General features: G+C 45.4%; 1 protein-coding gene across 1 annotated transcript in view; it reads right to left on the bottom strand.

The window, feature by feature from the left end:
* The window catches only part of ZZEF1 (zinc finger ZZ-type and EF-hand domain containing 1), a 1,733,356-nt gene that overhangs the window by 1,636,356 nt on the left and 76,809 nt on the right, over positions 1 to 20,191 (bottom strand). Inside the window, exon 3 of the mRNA XM_086954803.1 lies at positions 5,445 to 5,639. Coding sequence (XP_086810929.1) covers positions 5,445 to 5,639 — 195 coding nt within the window. The remainder of the gene's footprint in view (positions 1 to 5,444; positions 5,640 to 20,191) is intronic.

Here is a 20,191-nt window from a genome sequence, read left to right as displayed (position 1 = left end):
ATACCCCATGCTGCAGTTGGAGCAGGCAAACTGTGAATGGCAGTTGAACAGACAAATGGACGAACAATGCTGGTCCTATGTGCCCTGGCATGCAATAATTATAATTTTTTTGAAAATTTGAGGCAGCTAAAGCAGTCTTTAGGGCAGAAGGAATAACATAACGCACACTGCACTGCACATTACTGCACAGACTATCCTAATGCGTCTACACATAGAATTTTTGTTAAATTTGGACATTTTATATGCAGCAAAAATGAATGGATTTTAGCCACAAATTGTACCAAGCCATTTCAACAACTGCAAGACTACTTATGTGGTGCCTGAAAAGTATTTATCAGTAAGGATATACACCTTCTCAAAAATCTAATCCAGAAACATGCACAAGAGAGCAAAAATAAAAACAAGGTTTCTGATGGCTTAACCCTTTACACTAATTCAGTCAAGACAGGAGGGGTTTAGATTTATGGGAATTTAGGGGAGTATGGATATCAAAACAAAAGGGCAGTACAGTTCTCAAGTTCATGCAACCAGAAAGCTGGTGTACTTTAAAACTTGGGCAAGTTAGATTTTGGAATAAATGAAGACTTCGATGGACAAACTTTTAGGTAAAACTTAGGTGCTCTTTTAGTATCACTTTTGAAACTTAAATTGCGCTGACTGAATGAAAGATTTCCCAGTATTGATTATAAGCTGAAGTTCAGTCTGCTTTTTCTTTCGGTCTCCTTCACACGCTTATGAAACCAAATATCACCCACATCGCAGAGACTGCTTTTTAACAAAGACGGCTATATGTATCATATTGTGGAAGTCACATTAAATATTGTTTTAACAAACCTAATTAAAGTGGATGTTATCATTGCATAATGGGGTCATAACATGCGCCCTGACAATTGACAGACTGTTAAGCAAGGCGAAGACACTCCGCAACTAAAAATCTGCTCCTGGAATATAAATGGACTAGAGTAAAAAATCATGCTTACAGAACTACTAACTAACCTTCAACAGTACGATCTAATCCTACTTCAAGAAACTTAGGTGGCAGAACCTCTCCACCTTCAAGGCTACAAATCATATCACCTATCAGCTCGTAGAAGCTCAAAGTATGGACGTCTGAAAGGTGGTTTAACCAAATATACCTCAATAAAAACAGTAAGCTCAGCTAAAGAACTGACGATGAAATACACATCTAATATTGGGATCAACATAATTCAGATGGAGATAGCAGGATCGATGAAAATTAAACAACAAGTGGTATTGGTAAATACCTATAATCACCCCAGAGAGAAAAAAAAATAGGTGCAAAATCCCTAAAGTCCGAATTGACGAGGATCATGACAGTAGCAATAACACCACATTATATCATCTCAGGAGACTTCAACATGTCCCTCTCCAGGAAAAACGGTAGTGATAACCCAGCTGAGGAACAACTACTAGAATGGGGGTTCTCACCGCTGGACGAAAGAAAGTGGGGTAAACAAACTAAGGTATCTAAATCCCTTCTGATGGAACTAACTAGTCTGGGGGCTGATCGCTTTTAACGGCAGGCATCCGGGTGATTGCCCATAAGCAGCAACTTACCACAACACAGTAGCATGTTCAGCAATAGACTATACCTTCATATCTCTCTCAATTCTGAACTTAGGAAGCGGGTTTAAAATTGGAATAATGGATTGTAGCGATCATTTGCCACAAGAGCTCAAACTGGAGGTTCAGGGTACAGCGCAAACCTTAACTGAAAATCAGGATTTAACAGTAACCTCAAACCAAAAGAGAATAAAATATAAAATAAAGGATCTGGAAAAATTCGAAGAGATGGCAAAACATTTATGGGAATAAAATAGAATGAACGAAGGAGATAACATCAAGGTCTGGTAAAACTTTCTAGAAAGCCTCAGTTCAGCTAATTGTAAATTAAACACAGGAGTAGCCATAAGCGGAACCGAGATCCATCAAAGTCTACCTAGTGGAGACAAGAGCGAACAAAGAAAGAACCCTCTAACAAATCAAGCCCATGACCTGAGGCAAATAAAAAGGGAAATCAACAGAGTAATTCGCAAATTACATCAGAGAGGCCCCGATATCAGCTTACAGGCTGAACTAAGGAAGCTAAAGTGTAGAAAGAACAAAATTGCTTGGCAAATAAGGCACAAATCTACAGAGAAGACATGGGCCACACTGCTATACGACATCAAATCTAACAACAGCGCGAGATTCTGGCGCACAGTGAACAACTTAGACAACGCAAGGCCTTATGAAATAAACTCACAGATAACAGCAGAAGATTGGGTAAAGTACCTGCAGCATAATTTTAATAAAAACACAGACGAAATTACCCAAGGCTCTACGGCCTTCAACTACGATGTCCAATCATGGAAGAACTTAGGAGAAGAAAACCTCATGTCACGCACAATCAAACAGATAAAAACCAAATCTCTAAGGGCAAGAAAGAAGGGGCCCCGGGGCCCAACGGAATTCCTCCAAGCCTATATAAACAAGATCCAAACTACTGGGCCGAACAACTTCGTTCCCTCTTTAAAAACATACTAGATGGGAGGAGAATCCCAAACTCCTTAATAGGATCTATTATTTCCCCTATTTTCAAGAAAGGCAGTAAAAGTCAAGCAAAGAATTACAGGTTAATAGCCCTAATTGACATAGACGCAAAATACTTTGCAGGTCTATTACTGGAAGAACTCACAGAATGGGCATCAACGAGAGGATTAATTCCGATTAACCAAACAGGCTTTCAAAGAAGTACAGGGACAACAACTAACATTCTTGCTCTCTCTTTATTAATTGACGCCTCAGCAAGAATCAAGAGGCCACTATTTGTCTGTTTTATTGACTATACGTCTGCTTTTGACAGCATCGAAAGGGGTAAACTTTGGTCCAAGCTATCAGACTGGAAAATCGCCACGCAACTTTTGAACCAACTAATTGCAATTCATTCCGACACCTGGATCCAAATAAAACTAGGAACTGGTAACATCCTGGGGGTTGAAGCAGGGATGTGTTCTTGCCCCGATTCTGTTCAACCTCTTCCTGTCTGATTTGTCAGCAGAGCTTGACAACTGCATCCACCAAGCCCTAAATCTAGGAGGCTTAACAATATCAAACCTGCTGTACGCAGACGATTTAATATTGATCAGTCGAACTCCAGTTGGCCTTCAGCATCTTATAAATATCACAAGCAACTTTTCAGATAGAAATGGGCTAAAACTAAAACTTGGAGAAGTCAAAAGTGATGATCATAAATTGAAGGAAACAAGGGCATAGTCGCTGGGAACTTCAGGGCAAACTGTTGGAGGTGGTCGATGAGTACAAGTATCTGGGTATCACTTTTGACAGAAAGGGTTCCTTTGGACAACACAAATCGACTATTAGAACAAGAAGGACTGCACTGGCAGTAGCACTAAAAAGAATGATGCACAAAATAACAGGTCCTGTTCTATCGCCCCTTCTAGAAGTCTTTCGAGTAAAATTGCTTCCTACCATCTCCTACGGAAGTGAATGCATGAGAGGAAGAGACGAAACAGTTCTGGATAATGCAGTGTCGAAATCAATTAGACTAATTTTTAACCTCCCCCAATACATTTCTCCAGCCCAGCTAAGACTAGAATTTGGCCTCCAAAAACAGCAAGTAGCACGGAAGGGGGCATGTGCTGGCACAAAATAAAGGAAGCAGGAAACGGTTCTATGAACTTATATTTATGGAAAGAGATGAACCAAAATAAAGACAATCCAGCTGCAGTCTACCTACACTCGGCAATAAACTATTTAGCCCTACAGGAGCTCTGAGAGATCAATGGCCCACGGAAAACTTTTATAGAATTAGTAAACAAAACAGTAAAGTTATTGTCTTTGGAAGAAGACAAATCTACCCTATCCAAAAGAGCACATGGGTGGTTTGTCATTCAGAGTTACACAAGAGCCGCGCCACAAACCTACCTTGGAACAGGATTCTCAAAGATTGCAAAGGAATTATATCTGAAATTGAGGATGGGTGTTTTACCGGTCAACCAGCACCTTCCCCCTTGGCAAAGGTCAAACACATCCACAAACTGAAAAATCTGTGGCGATTTTAAAAACGATATCCTCCATTTGTTGTGCAGCTGCAGAGGCTTAGACAAAGAGCGCAAACTGCTACTAAAACCAGCCTGGAACATGAGAGGGATCTGAACCCGCAGGCAAGCACTACAAGCATGCTTTGATGGAAGTGATATCCAACTAGCACGCAGATTGGTGAAATTTGTTAATATTGCAAAAGCTGTGTCAAATTTAACTGTAATATAACAGATCACGCACAGAGATCTGGTTTCAAATGGTATAAGGGGCAACTTTGAAACCGCAGTTCTAACTGGAAATCATAATCCGATACTAATGGAGCACAATGCAGGGCACTGCATTACAGACATTGACAATTATTAGAATAGTTAAATAACGAGGGTTTTTTTTCGTTTTTTTTTTTACTTTTCTGTTTTTACCTCAGTCAATTTGATAAAACTTATAACTGTTCTTACTGTAACGTATATTGAAACTCTTAACAAATGTATTGGTATATGGGACCTAATTTTTAATGTACGATTTTGCAAAGATTTTAATTAATCATGCAATAAAGATGACTTACTTAATGGTGTCATGAGGCAAAAGCCCCACTAAGAACTTAATTCAGTGTTGTCTACGGAGAACGTCACCCTCTACTACGTTATGCTTTTTAATTGTGTTACTTTGCTGATATTATTGATTTGCTTTCTGAATTTATGAAGAAAGACAAAAAATGTAATTAAGAAGCCTGCGTTTAAAATAAATACAACTGGATGAAAAAAAGTGTGACCCCAGGTTTTAAAGTAAATAGTTACAGATGGCAGTTGCGAAAAATGAACAACCCAAAATATGTTAATGTATTAAATTAGGGCAAACATCGTCGTACTAGGAGTAACTCAACATTGTGTATCATTTCAAATTTACTTTTATACTGACCTACACAATATACAAGAAATACCAAGGGGTCCAAGCACTCGACTGCCAAAGCTAGACCCACAGCAAAGCATGAAGAGACTTCTTAGAGGATGCAAACAGCACAAAAGCGGGTAGCAAAAATAGACGCAACAAATAGAGATATATATATATATATATATATATATATATATATATATCTCTATCAGCCTTGTGACATTTTGAGTACCTTAATATATTTCTGTTCAAATTGGTTATTTTATTCTGCCACTTTACCCAAACTAATATGGACAATACTTGATTAGAAGTACCCTCCTCCCTAAACAAATAATGATAGATGAATGTAAACAGATTAAGCTTTAATTTTGTTTCCTGCATAGTTTAATTGTTAAGTGTACTGATGTCGTACTTAAGGTAAATGTATGGAAATAGAACTGTGGACAGTCTTGGAGGACTGCTTTCTATGAAAACTGCAAGAATATTTATACCTTTTTCTTTCTTAAGAATTCTATCCAAATAGTCCTTCAGCACAGATGCCCGCATTGTACAGATGTTATTGGAGCATTCCAATTGGGGGTAGGGAATGACATTACTGGATATCCGGCTACGGTGCAGAAATTTCAGGATCTTTCCAGAATGAAACCCAAGCCGGTCCTTTGATTTTGAAAATATGTCAATAAAACCTGAAAATAAAAAGCAAGGTTAACAATTTCTAAGCTACCAAACTGCAATTATACAGGATAAACATTTCTTACTGCTAACAGCAATTTATTCGAATAACGTCCATCTCAAAGAGGAATTTAAACTCTGGCTATGCAATATTAAACTGTTAATAATCAGTACAGTCTTACTATTATGCTTCTGCAAACCATTAAAACTGTTTGGTGAAAGACCTGGTGACATTTTAATACTAAATGTATACATTACAATCCTTCAACCTGACCAACAAATATGAAACAAAAGTACTCTTAGAAATGACGGAATTGAATTAGAAGGTGATTATAATAGAGCTTCACAAATACTACATGTAAGACTATAATTACGTTGCTTGCACGGGCACTAGACAGAAATGAGCCCCTTGGGTGCTCAGGAAGGCTGAGAGCCGCCCTTAGACATGGTGGTTGTGTGCCAAGCTGTCCTGGTAACCACCCATGTTGGGTGTGACAGTGAAAGACCTTCCGCTGCCACCTTCCGACACTGGAGTCTTTTTAGAAAAATTGTTATAAGGTGGAGCAGCCCCTTAGACTAGAGTTGCTTCCCTTGGGGGGGGAGGGCACTTTTTTGTGAGGATGAAGACACTATCAGTGCGGGGGTCTGCATCTTTTAGAGGAGGACGCAAATGCCGACAGTACAGCAAGAGGAATCTAAATTGCAGTCTGGGGCTGGAAGGCTTCAGATTCAGTAAGAAAACTCTGTGGGAACTTGGTAGAGGACTTTTTAATAAAGGTCACCATGTATACGTAGATAACTTTTACGCATGTTTTAAATTGTACCACGCGCAACTCAAGTATCAGGAGCAACCATGAGAGTAAAAGTGAACTCACTGTTCTAGATCATTTTATATTTTGTATTCAGTTTTATGGTTGCGGTTTGTTTGTAATCATTATTGGTTTTTCATCTCCTTGGTTTGGGTTTTGTAGTCTGTCCCCCCAAAAATGTGATGGCAGTGTGTGTAGATTGGCTCTTAGCTGGCGGTGTGAGTGAACTGGCACTTGGCTGGAGGTGTGTGTAGACTGGTGCTTGGCTGGTGGTGTGTGCGCGCGCGTGGACTGGCACTTGGCCGGTAGTGTGTGCGCGTGGACAGGCGCTTGGCCAGTGGTGGGTGCGCGTGGACTGGCGCTTGGCCGGTTGTGCGTGCGCGTGGACTGGCGCTTGGCCGGTTGTGCGTGCACGTGGACTGGCGCTTGGCCGGTGGTGCGTGCACGTGGACTGGCGCTTGGCCGGTGGTGCGTGCGCGTGGACTGTCGCTTGGCTGGTGGTGCGTGCGCTTGGCTGGTGGTGCACGCGCGTGGACTGGCGCTTGGCCGGTGGTGTACGCGCGTGGACTGGCGCTTCGCTGGTGGTGTGTGCGTTGTCGGGCGCTTGGCTGACTGTGTGCGTGCACTGCCGCTTGGCTGACGGTGAGCATGGACCGGCGCTTGGCTGGCGGTGTGCGTGGACCGGCGCTTGGCTGGCGGTGTGCGTGGACCGGCGCTTGGCTGGCGGACGGTGTGCGTGGACCGGCCCTTGGCTGACGGACAGTGTGCGTGGACCGGCCCTTGGCTGACGGACAGTGTGCGTGGACCGGCCCTTGGCTGATGGTGTGCGTGGACTGGCGCTTGGCTGACGGTGTGCGTGGACCGGCGCTTGGCTGACGGTGTGCGTGGACCGGCGCTTGGCTGACGGTGTGCGTGGACCGGCGCTTGGCTGACGGTGTGCGTGGACCGGCGCTTGGCTGACGGTGTGCGTGGACCGGCGCTTGGCTGACGGTGTGCGTGGACCGGCGCTTGGCTGACGGTGTGCGTGGACCGGCGCATGGCTGACGGTGTGCGTGGACCGGCGCATGGCTGACGGTGTGCGTGGACCGGCGCATGGCTGACGGTGTGCGTGGACCGGCGCATGGCTGACGGTGTGCGTGGACCGGCGCATGGCTGACTGTGTGCGTTGACCGGCGCATGGCTGACTGTGTGCGTTGACCGGCGCTTGGCTGGCGGTGTGCGTGGACCGGCGCTTGGCTGGCGGTGTGCGTGGACCGGCGCTTGGCTGGCGGACGGTGTGCGTGGACCGGCCCTTGGCCGACGGACAGTGTGCGTGGACCGGCCCTTGGCTGATGGTGTGCGTGGACTGGCGCTTGGCTGACGGTGTGCGTGGACCGGCGCTTGGCTGACGGTGTGCGTGGACCGGCGCTTGGCTGACGGTGTGCGTGGACCGGCGCTTGGCTGACGGTGTGCGTGGACCGGCGCTTGGCTGACGGTGTGCGTGGACCGGCGCTTGGCTGACGGTGTGCGTGGACCGGCGCTTGGCTGACGGTGTGCGTGGACCGGCGCATGGCTGACGGTGTGCGTGGACCGGCGCATGGCTGACAGTGTGCGTGGACCGGCGCATGGCTGACTGTGTGCGTTGACCGGCGCATGCCTGACGGTGTGCGTGGACCGCCGCATGCCTGACGGTGTGCGTGGACCGCCGCATGCCTGACGGTGTGCGTGGACCGGCGCATGGCTGACGGTGTGCGTGGACCGATGCATGGCTGACTGTGTGCGTGGACCGGCGCATGGCTGGCGGTGTGCGTGGACCGGCGCTTGGCTGATGGTGTGCTTGGGCTGGCGCCTGGTTGACAATGTGCATGGACTGGCGCTTGGCTGGCGGTGTGCATGGACCGGCCCTTGGCTGATGGTGTGCTTGGACTGGCGCTTGGTTGACAATGTGCATGGACTGGCGCTTGGCTGGCGGTGTGCATGGACTGGCGCTTGGCTGGCGGTGTGCATGGACTGGCGCTTGGGTGGGGGTGTGCATGGACTAGGGCTTGGCTGGCAGTGTGCGTGGACTAGGGCTTGGCTGGCAGTGTGCGTGGACTGGCGTTTGGCAGGCAGTGTGCGTGGACTGGCGTTTGGCAGGCAGTGTGCGTGGACTGGCGTTTGGCAGGCAGTGTCCGTGGACTGGCGTTTGGCAGGCAGTGTGCGTGGACTGGCGTTTGGCAGGCAGTGTGCGTGGACTGGCGTTTGGCAGGCAGTATGTGTGTGGTGTGACCAGCGGCGAGTCACTACACACACACTGACATTGAAACTCCACTCCACACATTCCAACTGCTTCCAGGCAGTGCGATTGTTGTGTCTAAACTGGCATCTGGCTTGTGGTGGCTGTGGGCTTGAGCTGTGTTGGTAGCCAGTATGTGTAATGACTTGCATGAGGTGCGTTTGTAAGCTGTCTGTTTGGTGGTGTGATTGGTGTGTTAGACCTGTTGGCATATGAGAGTGATGGGCCTTTAAATGGAGCGGTTTGTAAATGTAGGTGTTTTAATGTGTTGAGCCCACAGCTGGCAGTGTGAATGGTTTTCGGTGTCTGACTCATTGAAAATCTGTATAAATGGAATGTAAAGAGGTTGGTGCCTTGATGTTGCTTTGGCAGAGGAGAGCTTCTCCACAGGAGAACAGGAATAGGAAAAAAAGTGAAAGAAGCATAAATCTATTGGAAGAAAAACCCCTGCCGAATACCACAATGGATTGCAAACACCATACATGAACAAGAAACAACTCCACAGTTTCCAAATGGAAGTGCAAACATAACAAGAGAAAGGAACTCTCAAGAAGAGAAGAGACTAAAAGAAATAAGGAAGAACTGGTACAACTAACCCAGAATGGGCTAGACACATAAAAATGTCTGCATAGGAAAAAAAAGAGAAATCCAAGAATAAAAAAGGGCAGCACACAGAGGAACCAAGATCCTTACAGACCACTATAAGAGAGAAGGGAATGACAGGTCAAAGACCCTCACTAAAAGAGCAACAACAACAACCACCACAGAGAACAAGAAGTATATAGTGAGGTTGACAAATAAGGAGATAGTCAGATAGATGTCATGGGTGATACGTCAAAGGGTGTTGTGGTAACAAAAGGAATGAGGAAGGACCCCAAAGCAGAAATCGTTCTGCAAGAATGAAGCAGTCAAAAGAGAAAGGAAAATGTCGTGCCATTTTCACAAATGAAGAGATATATATAAATTACTATATATAGATATAGCGTAGTATTAAGTTTGCTTGTATAATGGACCTTTTCCTCTTTTACCAAAAAAAAAAAACAAGCACCAAGAATGTCTGAGAAAGGATTGGCAAAGTTCCTCCCTCCAGAATATCGACAGCAGCCTGCTAAAGCAGTGCAAGGCCGCAGCGATAGGGGCACAAAATACTGGACTGAGGGGACTATACCGCACATCTCAACTCTGCGTGTCAGGAAGGACTGAGTAAAGCCTTAATAATCAGAAGGAATACTCCAGGGAACAAAGGGAGCAGGACGAAAGATACACTGTCATACGGTGTAAGTGCAAGGCGGAAGACGCATGCACAATTGATGCAGTGGTACAATAGAAATCCGCTATAATGTAAACTAACATAACATAAGAATATCTAGGACGCCTATGAGGTGTACAGAAGATGTCCCATGAGGAACTGAAAGTAAGGTAATATTGCATCTGCACAAGCGTGCAAAATACCATCAAAGATGGCGACTTGCATGAAGTATGGAACAAAGACAACCCCAATACCATTAGGGATTATAACCCATTCAGGGCTACAAAACACAAATCAGATCAAAGAATGGGAATTACCATGTGTCTTTGACGTTGGAAGAAAGAATAATACCCGATGAAGGTAAGAACACCTCACTGAGAAACAGAAGCCAGAAGTCTGCCGGTGGCTGAAATGGAAAAGAAAGGAGAACTTCTCCCATACTAAGTACGCGGGGAGCTAGGTAAACAAGTCAGCTGGAAAGACAGAGGTACAGAGTTAAGAGAGTACTCTGCTTCAACTGTCCCAAAAACGCAGTAAAGCAAAGTCTGCATGGGGACTGAATAAACGTGTGCCATCAAAGGGCATGTCAACCAAGGTGGCTTGAAAAGCCTGTGAAAACCCAGAGGTGTGCAGCCAGGCCCAATGACGTAGTGCCACTGACGAGACCATTGCCCAACCTATGGAGTCAGTGGCATCCATACCACATCGAATGATCAATTTAGCTGCTTGTTGCCCATCCTGTATTAACTGGGAAAGATCGTTCCGGTGCTCACCCGGAAGTGAGGGTAGCAGGTGTTCCAATGAATCTCACAATGTATGGGAGAAATGGCTGAGAATGGGATTGTAACGCACAATTGATGGAGGAAAAAATATGCCTGCCACAAGTGTCTAGTCTTCTGGAGTCTCTGTCGGGAGGGACATTAGAAAGACAGTTGAGATAATGGGAGGCAGAAACAGCCCCTACCACAAAACTGTGAGAAGTATGATGTCGGAGGAGACACCCCAGATCACTGGGGGCAGGACAGAGTCTGTGAGAAATAGAGCAATCCACAGGGGCCCCTGTATCAGGTTTAGCCCAACCCCCAACAAAATGTCAAATAAGAGTTTCACTATAGGGAAGCACTGGCTCTACCAATTTGGCTCTGATGGACGCGCCAAATAAAGGATCAGACCTCAATTCCACAGAAGTAAGTGGCAAATCCAAAACCACAGAAACTCGCCTCAGCATGTCAGCTAGAGAGGAGCTCACCTCTGTAGCAAGGCCAGGAGGGGAAAGGAGACCAGAGGCTGGGGAAGGCTCCAAGCCACTAGCTTCGCCCAACTCAGTCAGCCAGCTATCCTCCATAGGAGGTTGGGCAGTGTCAGAGATGGAAGGGCGAAATCCCAAATCCCCTTCATCACCTCCATAATCATGTTTCTCAGAAGGAAAAACAGGAGGGGTTCCATGGAGACATCGGAGACAGGTGCCGACACCGACTACGTATCGGACGACGTCCAGCACCGAAGTGGCGATGTCAGAAAGGGGTAGGGGCGTGGCATTGAGTGGCGCCACCGGTGCCATCATCTGAGTTCACTGATCGGACCCAGGTGCCGAAGATGAAAACCCAAAGGGTGTGCACCGTCACTGAAACAGATTTGAAGTCAAAAGGCCGGATTGTGCCCGAGGGCGAACCCACCGTCATGGCTCCTCTCACCTCCTTTAAGTCCAAGGGCGCATCCACGGGAAGGTGAAGACCCAAAGATAGAATGAAGAGAATCTAAGGTAGAGAGGCGGGGGGTAGACTGGTGCACTGACTCTTCAACTAAAGATCGGAAGAGGCTTTAACGCGGCGAGGCCATGGAGTGATGAGACTTCAACTGCCTCCGTCTTAACTTACCTCGGGACATCAATGTAGAGTGGCGTCCGTAGGAAAGGCTCCTGAAGCGGGCACACAGGTGGCTGGGTGTAGGAGAGTAGGATCTGCTTCCTATGGTTACCCCCACTTTTTGCTGTGTTCCACTGGTTTATAGACTTTAGTCTGGCTGTGGCCCTGCTAATCAGGACCCCAGCCTAGCTGTGTTCTCTCTAAATTGATATCCTGTACATTAGGTACACACCAGATTAGTTACTGGGTTACCCTTGTGAGTCCCTAGTATATGGTACCTTTGGTACCAAGGGCATATGTACCCCAGAGGCCTACCAGGGGCTGAAGCATGTATTAAGCCACCCCTGGGAAGCCTTCCAAATTGGCACCACAGGTCTCTACTTGCAGCCTGGGTAAGGCAGTGTGAGCACCCCTTACTTAGATATAGTATACCTATATCTACCATTTAAAACAGACACATATTAACATATAAGTCACTCCTATGGCAGGCCTTGACAATCCTGAAGGCAGAGTGCTTGGTTTTGTGTGAGATGGTGCCCTAGCATGAGCTGAGCCCCTCTGCAGCTTTCGGAATCCCTTCCTTTATAACTGTTCTGTGAAATGGCAATACCATTTACTCTTAAGTGCATTATAATCCTAGAGGTTAATGCTAACTTTGGTTTGGCTATATCAAAACATGCCGTGTTTGCTGTCAAACACTTTGGAATACTACCCCCCACCCGCCAGTTCAGCGGGGGAGGGGGTAGCATTCCACCCTTCTAGAGGGAGAAGACATGTACACACTTACTTTCCCGGTAATCGTTTAAAAGAGCCTCAGCATCACAAAATGGATGCTGCTGCCGCAGACACGAGTCTGACCTCCTGCTGCTAGACGAAACTCCGCAGGGGAGGCCTGGACAATAGGTTTCCTGTCCAGGGAGGTGCCAGCACCTCCCCAGACAGGCATTAGTGTATTGGGGCAGGGTGGGTTGCATTCAGTGAATGCTTTTCAGACATTGCCTGGGGCACACAAGGTGTCCCATGCATTTCCCAGTTCAAACCGGTTGCTGGGGCACTCAGCCCCAACTCCGACACAAAACTGGATGAAGGGGTGTAACCACCCCCTCCCCAAGTCCTCCCATAGGTGGGAGCCTAGAGTTAGTCCAACCCCTAAACTTAAGTATAGGAACCCAGTCCCTAGGACTTTAGATTACCCTGGACAAAACTCTGAAGAAGAAATCTTGGACCTTCGACATTCCAAATCGACTGGAAGATGGAAGAAATCTCCCTTGGGGTCAAGAAGTCCCTCCCCTGTTCAAACAAGCACCAAAGAAGCATCTTGCCGGTCTGCATTTTCGAGGCTCCCGCCGGACCCTGAAGAATCTGCGACACAGGACACGGACTTCAGACATCTCTGAGGCTGACACGAGTCCCCAGTGAAGCGGAGACCTACAGCTATCACGAGAGACATGGGACTGCAACTCCTGGACATCCTCCACATTTGCTAGTGCATCAACTTCCCGAGCTTTCCCGAAGTTGTGCATTTGGCTACTTGTAGTCCAAGACCTGAGCACCTTTTGCGTCGAAGATTGTGGGCCTACACTCCACGAGTGTTCCGTGGGCCCGCTCTCAGTATTTCTGCTTGAGGCTCCTTTGCGATCCCTGGTCCGTCGACTGGTGGGTCCCCACGAAGGACAATCCTTTGTTTCTTGGGCTTTCCTGGTTGCTCTAGACATGCCCTGACCCCCCTCCAAAGGGCGAGTCCCTCAGACCTTGCTGGTCTGCACCGAAGCCAATCTTGTCATCTTGAGTGGGTTGCTGTTGCCAGGGCTAGTTGGGTCCAATCCGGATGCAGACGGTGCAGCACTCGACATCCGACGTGGGACAGCTCGAATCCAGATCCTGGTTGTCGTCGACACCCCCTGGACCTCATGGCTGAAAAGTGGAGCTTCACCTCCTCCACTTGAAAGCACCAGACATTGGCTGGCATCCTCTTGTCGCCATTCTGGTCACTGGCTAGGGACCCAGACAGTCCCCTCTGCTTTCAGGTTCTTCAGATCTCCGATCCACCCTTGGATCCATCCGGACACTTGTATCCTGGTCGCCTGCAGCACTTCTTTGCAGCTCTCCATTGGAAACGACGCCAAAACCCAACAAGAAAAGACACCTATGCACCCGGCTTCCCTGGGTGAGGTAACATGAGTGCTTTGGTGCTCCCGTGGGTCTTGACCCTCGAAGTGTACAATACTGAAGGGGTTACACTGTAGTCCATTCCTAAGTGTCCCTAATCTTTAAACTCGTAACTTTAACTTTCGCGATAGAAGTCAATGGTGATTCACGTCTGTGTTTAGACACTGCACGCATCCCCCGTGGGTCTCCAGCGTCCCTACCTTGGGTGGTTCCTGGTTGCCCCAGTGGTTCTACAGGCCCTAGGCCTCACTTCTATCCCTCACGTGGTTCTTATACCACTTTCTTAGTATATGGTTTGTGAGGCCCTTAGGGCAAAACGTATACTGTGCTAATTTACTGTGTGCTATTTAAGTTCTTGTATTGTACTTTTGCCTCTCGTCTCATAAAGAGACTAGAGGGGTGTGGTTTAGAATAAATACATATATTTTATATATATACCTGGTGTGGTCTTCTTTTATTTGATCATTCAAGAGATTATAGACTGGTAAAACAAGCTGCTTTACATTCCTTCAAGACTTAGCCTGAAGGCTGCTCTCCACAGCTACCACTAGGATAGCTTTCTATAAAGGTCGTCTTAAACCTACCATCAATAAGGGTCATTTGGACTGGTGCAGGGTGCCCACTAGAATAGTGGACATCATATGCCAGGCCAACTACTCACACTAGGGAAGTGTTAAGAGGGCAGTGGGCGATGGGAAGCCTTGTAAACTGCGACAATCGTGCAGCTAGGAGATTCATTTGGTGTTTCCGCAGCGCATTTGGGTGAAGTTGGCGACAGGAGTTACACTCCTCAGAGTCATGGTGATCCCCCAAGCACCACATCCAAATAGAGTGAGGGTTTGTGGCAGACATTTGCAGTCCACAGGACCCACAAGGCTTGAACCATGAGGACATAAGAGTTTGGAAAACCACACTGTTCCATTCGACAAAAAAAATCGAAGCAGGTCAAAAATACAGCCTGCATAATTACTTACCGGATCTGCAGAAAAAAAGAATTGGACGTCAGCGCATAGGAAGGGGTATATATGGACTCAGACGATTTCACATTCGCTAGTCGGTGTCACTATGGAGTCGCATAACACCCTCTACTGACGAGCAGAGGTACTGCTGTAATCCAGTCTTGGGCCTGGGGAAAATTCAAAGGTAAGGAATCCGCGGCTAGCTGTCACTATCAGATTAACTATTTAAGCTTCATAATTATTAGACAGAGACTCTCATTACAAACTATATAACATATAATGGTGTCCTACAACTTTATAAAAACACAATTTCCACCAGTCCTAGCAATGAATCCCTGACAAAAAACACTAGAGACTGTCCTATGGAGTCTGGTACTTAACGTCCTAATGCTTTATCAATGCATGTTCCAAGAAGTCCTTGTTCCACATTCTGAGCTTGTGAGACCACATGGTTCCAAATCCAGAGATGCCTTCAGAGGGGCAGGATAGCATATATGCTCTCATCCACCAATGATGTGCCAGGGTCTCAATGGATAGTGTTTCCAGAGCCTCGGCCACAAAAGAGTGGTAGTGCATGTGGTCCCAGTGCCAGTTTTCAGATCTTTAACATTTTCATAAGCACAACAAAGAGAAGCAAACTCATGGCCTTGTGAAATAGTAACAGTAGGAACCAATCTTTGTTATCCTCTGTTGCTATGTCACTGTAGTGAATAACTAGATTCAAAACCTGGTATTCACGCTAATGGTACTCTATGGGAGCCACATATACCAGATACAATCTTTAATGATTTTGTGTGTAACTGCCAGAAAATGAATGCTGGAGTTTTTAGACCACAATTGTTTTGAGTATCCCCATCTTATGAGTAACCCTCCAAATATGCAATATTGTTTGAAAGGAAACTGGTATTCGGCATTGTAATAATTGGTTTATTTTCCGTAGTAATTATTGGTGGCCCTCATTAGAATTAGAATCCAAGAAAAGAACACCAACTGCTTTGGCCCCAGCATACCGGCCTGTCCTGTCTAAGACCTGCCTACAGCAAGAACCCCGGCTAGTCCAGCAGCCAGTAACTCCCAGAGTTCGGAGGACCTGACTTGCAAACCTCTTACAGACTCTGTCTCCCGTGTGCACTGGATTTGCTCAAGCAAAGACTAACCCACAGAATCCAGAATCCAGCGACTTTGCGATTCTGCACCCGACGCCCAAAGCCTGAGTTTGAGTGGCTTAAACCACAAGGAGGTCTCCACAGCGATCCTGATCTGGGATCTGGTGATCCCCGATCTCACTCAAGCTTCAAGACAACGCCTACAGCCTCAACCGGATGGGTCCCTCCCAACCGCGACCAGAGCGAGAAAGAAAACCCGATGCCAGAAGACACCCCTGCACCGATGCCCCACAGCCTTCGGTGGCCCAACGACTGTGTCTAGCTATCCCCAAAGAACCCAACTGACCTCTCCAGCTGGCGGTCGCCTTCAGGAAGTCTCCCTGCCCGTGCCATCAGCAAATTCGCACAACCGAAGGTCTCTATTGAAACGCACAGGGTCCACAAAGTCCTTTTTGCACCCTGCACCCGGCCGCTGCAGTGCCGCTGGTGATGCAGCTCTTTTGTTGGCCGTTGGCCTCTGCAGTGTCGACCTTAACCCCTGGAGCTTTGCTCCCACAACCTAGTATCCTACTCGTCAGCTGTCCCCTTAGGCCCATTGGCAAACATAGAGCCCCTGCACTCTGAACCCAGCTTACCCAGTGCCGCTGGAGGTGTAACTTGAGTGCCCATCTAGACCTTGGAGAACTTTGGTCCTAAACCCCAACACTCCCACTCGTAAGTAGTGCACTTACCTGAGAAACCGCTAACACTTTTCTCCCAAAGAAACCCATGTTAAGAGATTTTGGTCCTGAAATGTTGTGTTGAACTGATGTTTGAATGGAGAAAAGAGAAGTAAACAGAGTAAATGTATGAAAAGTCTTACTTACCTTGTATTGTGAGATCCTAAGGTGTAGTACCTAGGCATAACACCCCAGTACTCAAAGTAATCCAAAATTAACTAAAAAGTAATCTAAAAGAAATTACGGTGTAATTTAAACTGTTTTCAAAGCATATACAAATCTGTAACAATTATAATTTCAACCACAAAGGCATTCCTTGAACAGACTTGAATTTGAGTTGAGCTGGTTTCTAAAATAAAACCCAAGCATACCTTTTTTATACTTACCTAATTGGTATGGATTCTGTCTTTGTGTGTAATTAGTCCTTGATTGAGTGAATATAATACATGCTTACCACACCCTATAGATACGTCTAAGTGCTCGCCCACACTACTATAAAGAGAGCTGTTAGTACTTACCTAACTTAACCTCTTCTATACCACTGGGGACTCCCTGTACTCTGTGCACACTATACCTCCTTTTGGTGTAATATATACAGAGGCAGCTTCCTGCACTCACTTTTTAAAGAATTTAGCACCACTTTAGACCGCAAATTACATTGTTCAAAACATATAGCACTTGGCTTTTCTTTGCAGAATATTTCAGATCATGGAAGGCCATTGCATTGTTTTAACTGGATACAGAAACCAGACACTTCATAGGGGAGAATATTAATAAAATCAGTCGAATCCTCAACAGAAATTCTGCAAACATTTTCCCTAACCAGTTTTGAAAAATAATCAAGCAATAGTTTTCCTATGCTTTTTTTGAAGGTTGGCAGGACTAAGTTTCAATTCCATCATATGGGTTGTATTCTATTGTGAGGTTTTGTTGCGACGCGGATATAAAGGATCATTCTCAGACAATGTGTCCTAGAGGGTTTATACTGTTTGATCACTTCTAGTTTTCCTTTTTGTGTGTAATGCTTAAGTATCAAATGTATTGATTGTTTTGTTTTTGCACCATAGGTGTATTCCTTGTTAAATGTAGAGCATATATATTTGAAGATTTATCCTTTGTTTAACTTCAAATTGGTTCCTCCAAAATACAGATTCGATTATGTCTTTGTTTCACTTTTTCCAATCTCCAAAGTTTTTTCTTCTGTAGTGGCAAGTGCCATTGTTATGCACAGATCTTTTCGGATTATTTGCATTGAATCTCTTCATTTAATTTAGCAATCTACAGACTATGGGTTCCAGTTCCATAATAATTTGTGGAAGAGGACTTAACCTGTGTTGCGTGTTAGCTGCTGGAGAACAAAGTATATAGACACATTTTACAAATGTTAAAGAGGATAGAAATCAACAATTGCATAGAGGCTCTAGATACCAATAACGTTTTGAGAGCACATCCTTAGTAGGAGGGTTCCAGAGTGCCAAAAAAAATTCAGACGTTTATTAACACTTACTTTTACAAAATGGAGGATTGAATGTTCCTGGATTAATCTGCTATGACTGCTAGTGAACATATAGTCTCAAACAAGTCATTCAATATATAGCCCAAGGGCTCATTTTTATGACCCGCTTGCCACGCATATCTAGCTGGATTAGCCCAAATTACTCATTTGTTTTGAAGGGCTAGCTTTAAATCAATCAACCAGTCCAAAAGTAGCATTCCTTTTCAATCAGAGTATAAAAACACATTTCAGAGGGAATCAGCCATTGCTCAGCTAACTTGATAAGTCTGTAAAATCACACACACACTCGTCCAGACCTTAGTTTTAAATTCCCAAGTAACGGGACTCTTCTGAAGGGTTATACCACTGGATATTTTCCATAATCTTTAGCATTTTTAAATAATTTGTTGTTTTCCCAGAAACAACATATATAGCAATTATTTTCATCACTCATATACAGTTATTCCTCAGAAGACTTTTCCAAGCAAACATTTGAAAAACTGGATAACTGAAACACCAGCTAGCCAAAGTTTTCCCATTTTCAATATCATTCAATACTCCTTGCATATCCTTTCACCGATTGCTCAGCAAGAAAGTTAGAGAGCAGTAAAATGAGGCAGGAGGACTTCTCATATCACGTTCCCTGTAATCCTTTGATTTCCTGTTTCTTAAACTGTTAAATACCATATGTCAAGGGGACCTGTTAATCAAGGATATTTTAACTTGCAACTGTAAGACTGGTGATTAGGAGGTGTATCTAAAGGCTTTCTTGGAGCTTCTGAATTTCTAACACTGCTGGTAAAACTGATGCACTGAGGAGGCTAGACCCAAACAAGGACTATTCTTAAATTTCTCCTAAGCAGAATCAGCTTTTTCACTTAGGAGTCTGGGGTGGTCAAAGGGCGTGTCAATCAAGAAAGCCTGGACATCTTCCAAAACTCCTGTAAAGCACATGTTTGTGGATGATAACGATTGTTACCAGATTTGCTTAGCCGTGTCCAGTCCATCGTGACTTATTTGTGCAAAGTACACCTTGTGCCATCTAAAAAGAGTGAGGCACTAGCAGGCTAGAAGTCAAGACGTTTTCAAGGAAAGCAATGCTAAACTACAAGAAGAAAATACTTTCTTTCCCATGTCATCAATCCACTTTACCGCCCTATCCCGTTGTGTATAAGCCTAGGGAAGATTTAGGATTATCTTTGCAAGTCTAAGCTTGTACTGAGTTCTCATGTGTGTGATGCTATGCCAGATATTTTGTATGCACTGGTGCAAAGTCTGTGGCACATGGCAATGGGCAGCCAACAGCCAGAGATGAAAACAGCTTAGACTAAGCTGCCAATTCTGGATCCATTAGTGCCTCTGTGAAGGATGAAAGACAATTTGCAACACTTTAACAGCTCTACAAAGGACTGCAAATGAAGGACTCTCCTCAGTAGGGCCACATGGACATGTTAACATTGAGAATGCGGACATCATTAAGAATAATGATACATTCATGCATAAAAACAAAATCACATTCTCATTGACGAATTCGCTTGTTGTGAACTCCAAGTCATCCCCGACTCAGAAATACATGAGCCCTGAGACCCAAGCCCAGGGTCACTGAATGACGGATTACAGGTGGAGCAGACAAACACGCAAACATGAATTCTCAGATCGATCCCACAGATAGGTGCAGCGACACCACAATGGTCCAGGGAGATTGGCCACGATAAAGTGCAAATGGTCGAAGGGGTGTGCGCATTCCCAAAACACCATAAAGTCAGATGCAACATGAAGTTAGGAGCACTTAGCCAATAAAGACACAGCACTCACAGTGATCATACGCTCTCCATGCGACATCTTGGCACGTTACCAGGAGCATTTGGTGTCAGGTAAGAGTAAAGAGGTGGACGGGTATGCAGAATGATAGACGAAAATACAAAATAAACATAATAAAGA

This window comes from Lissotriton vulgaris, chromosome 2_1 (genome assembly GCF_964263255.1).
Source record: "Lissotriton vulgaris chromosome 2_1, aLisVul1.2, whole genome shotgun sequence".
In the NCBI taxonomy this organism is placed as follows: Eukaryota; Metazoa; Chordata; class Amphibia; order Caudata; family Salamandridae; genus Lissotriton; species Lissotriton vulgaris.
The sequence above is the reverse complement of the archived record's forward strand: the minus strand, read 5'-3'. Positions and strand labels throughout refer to the sequence as shown.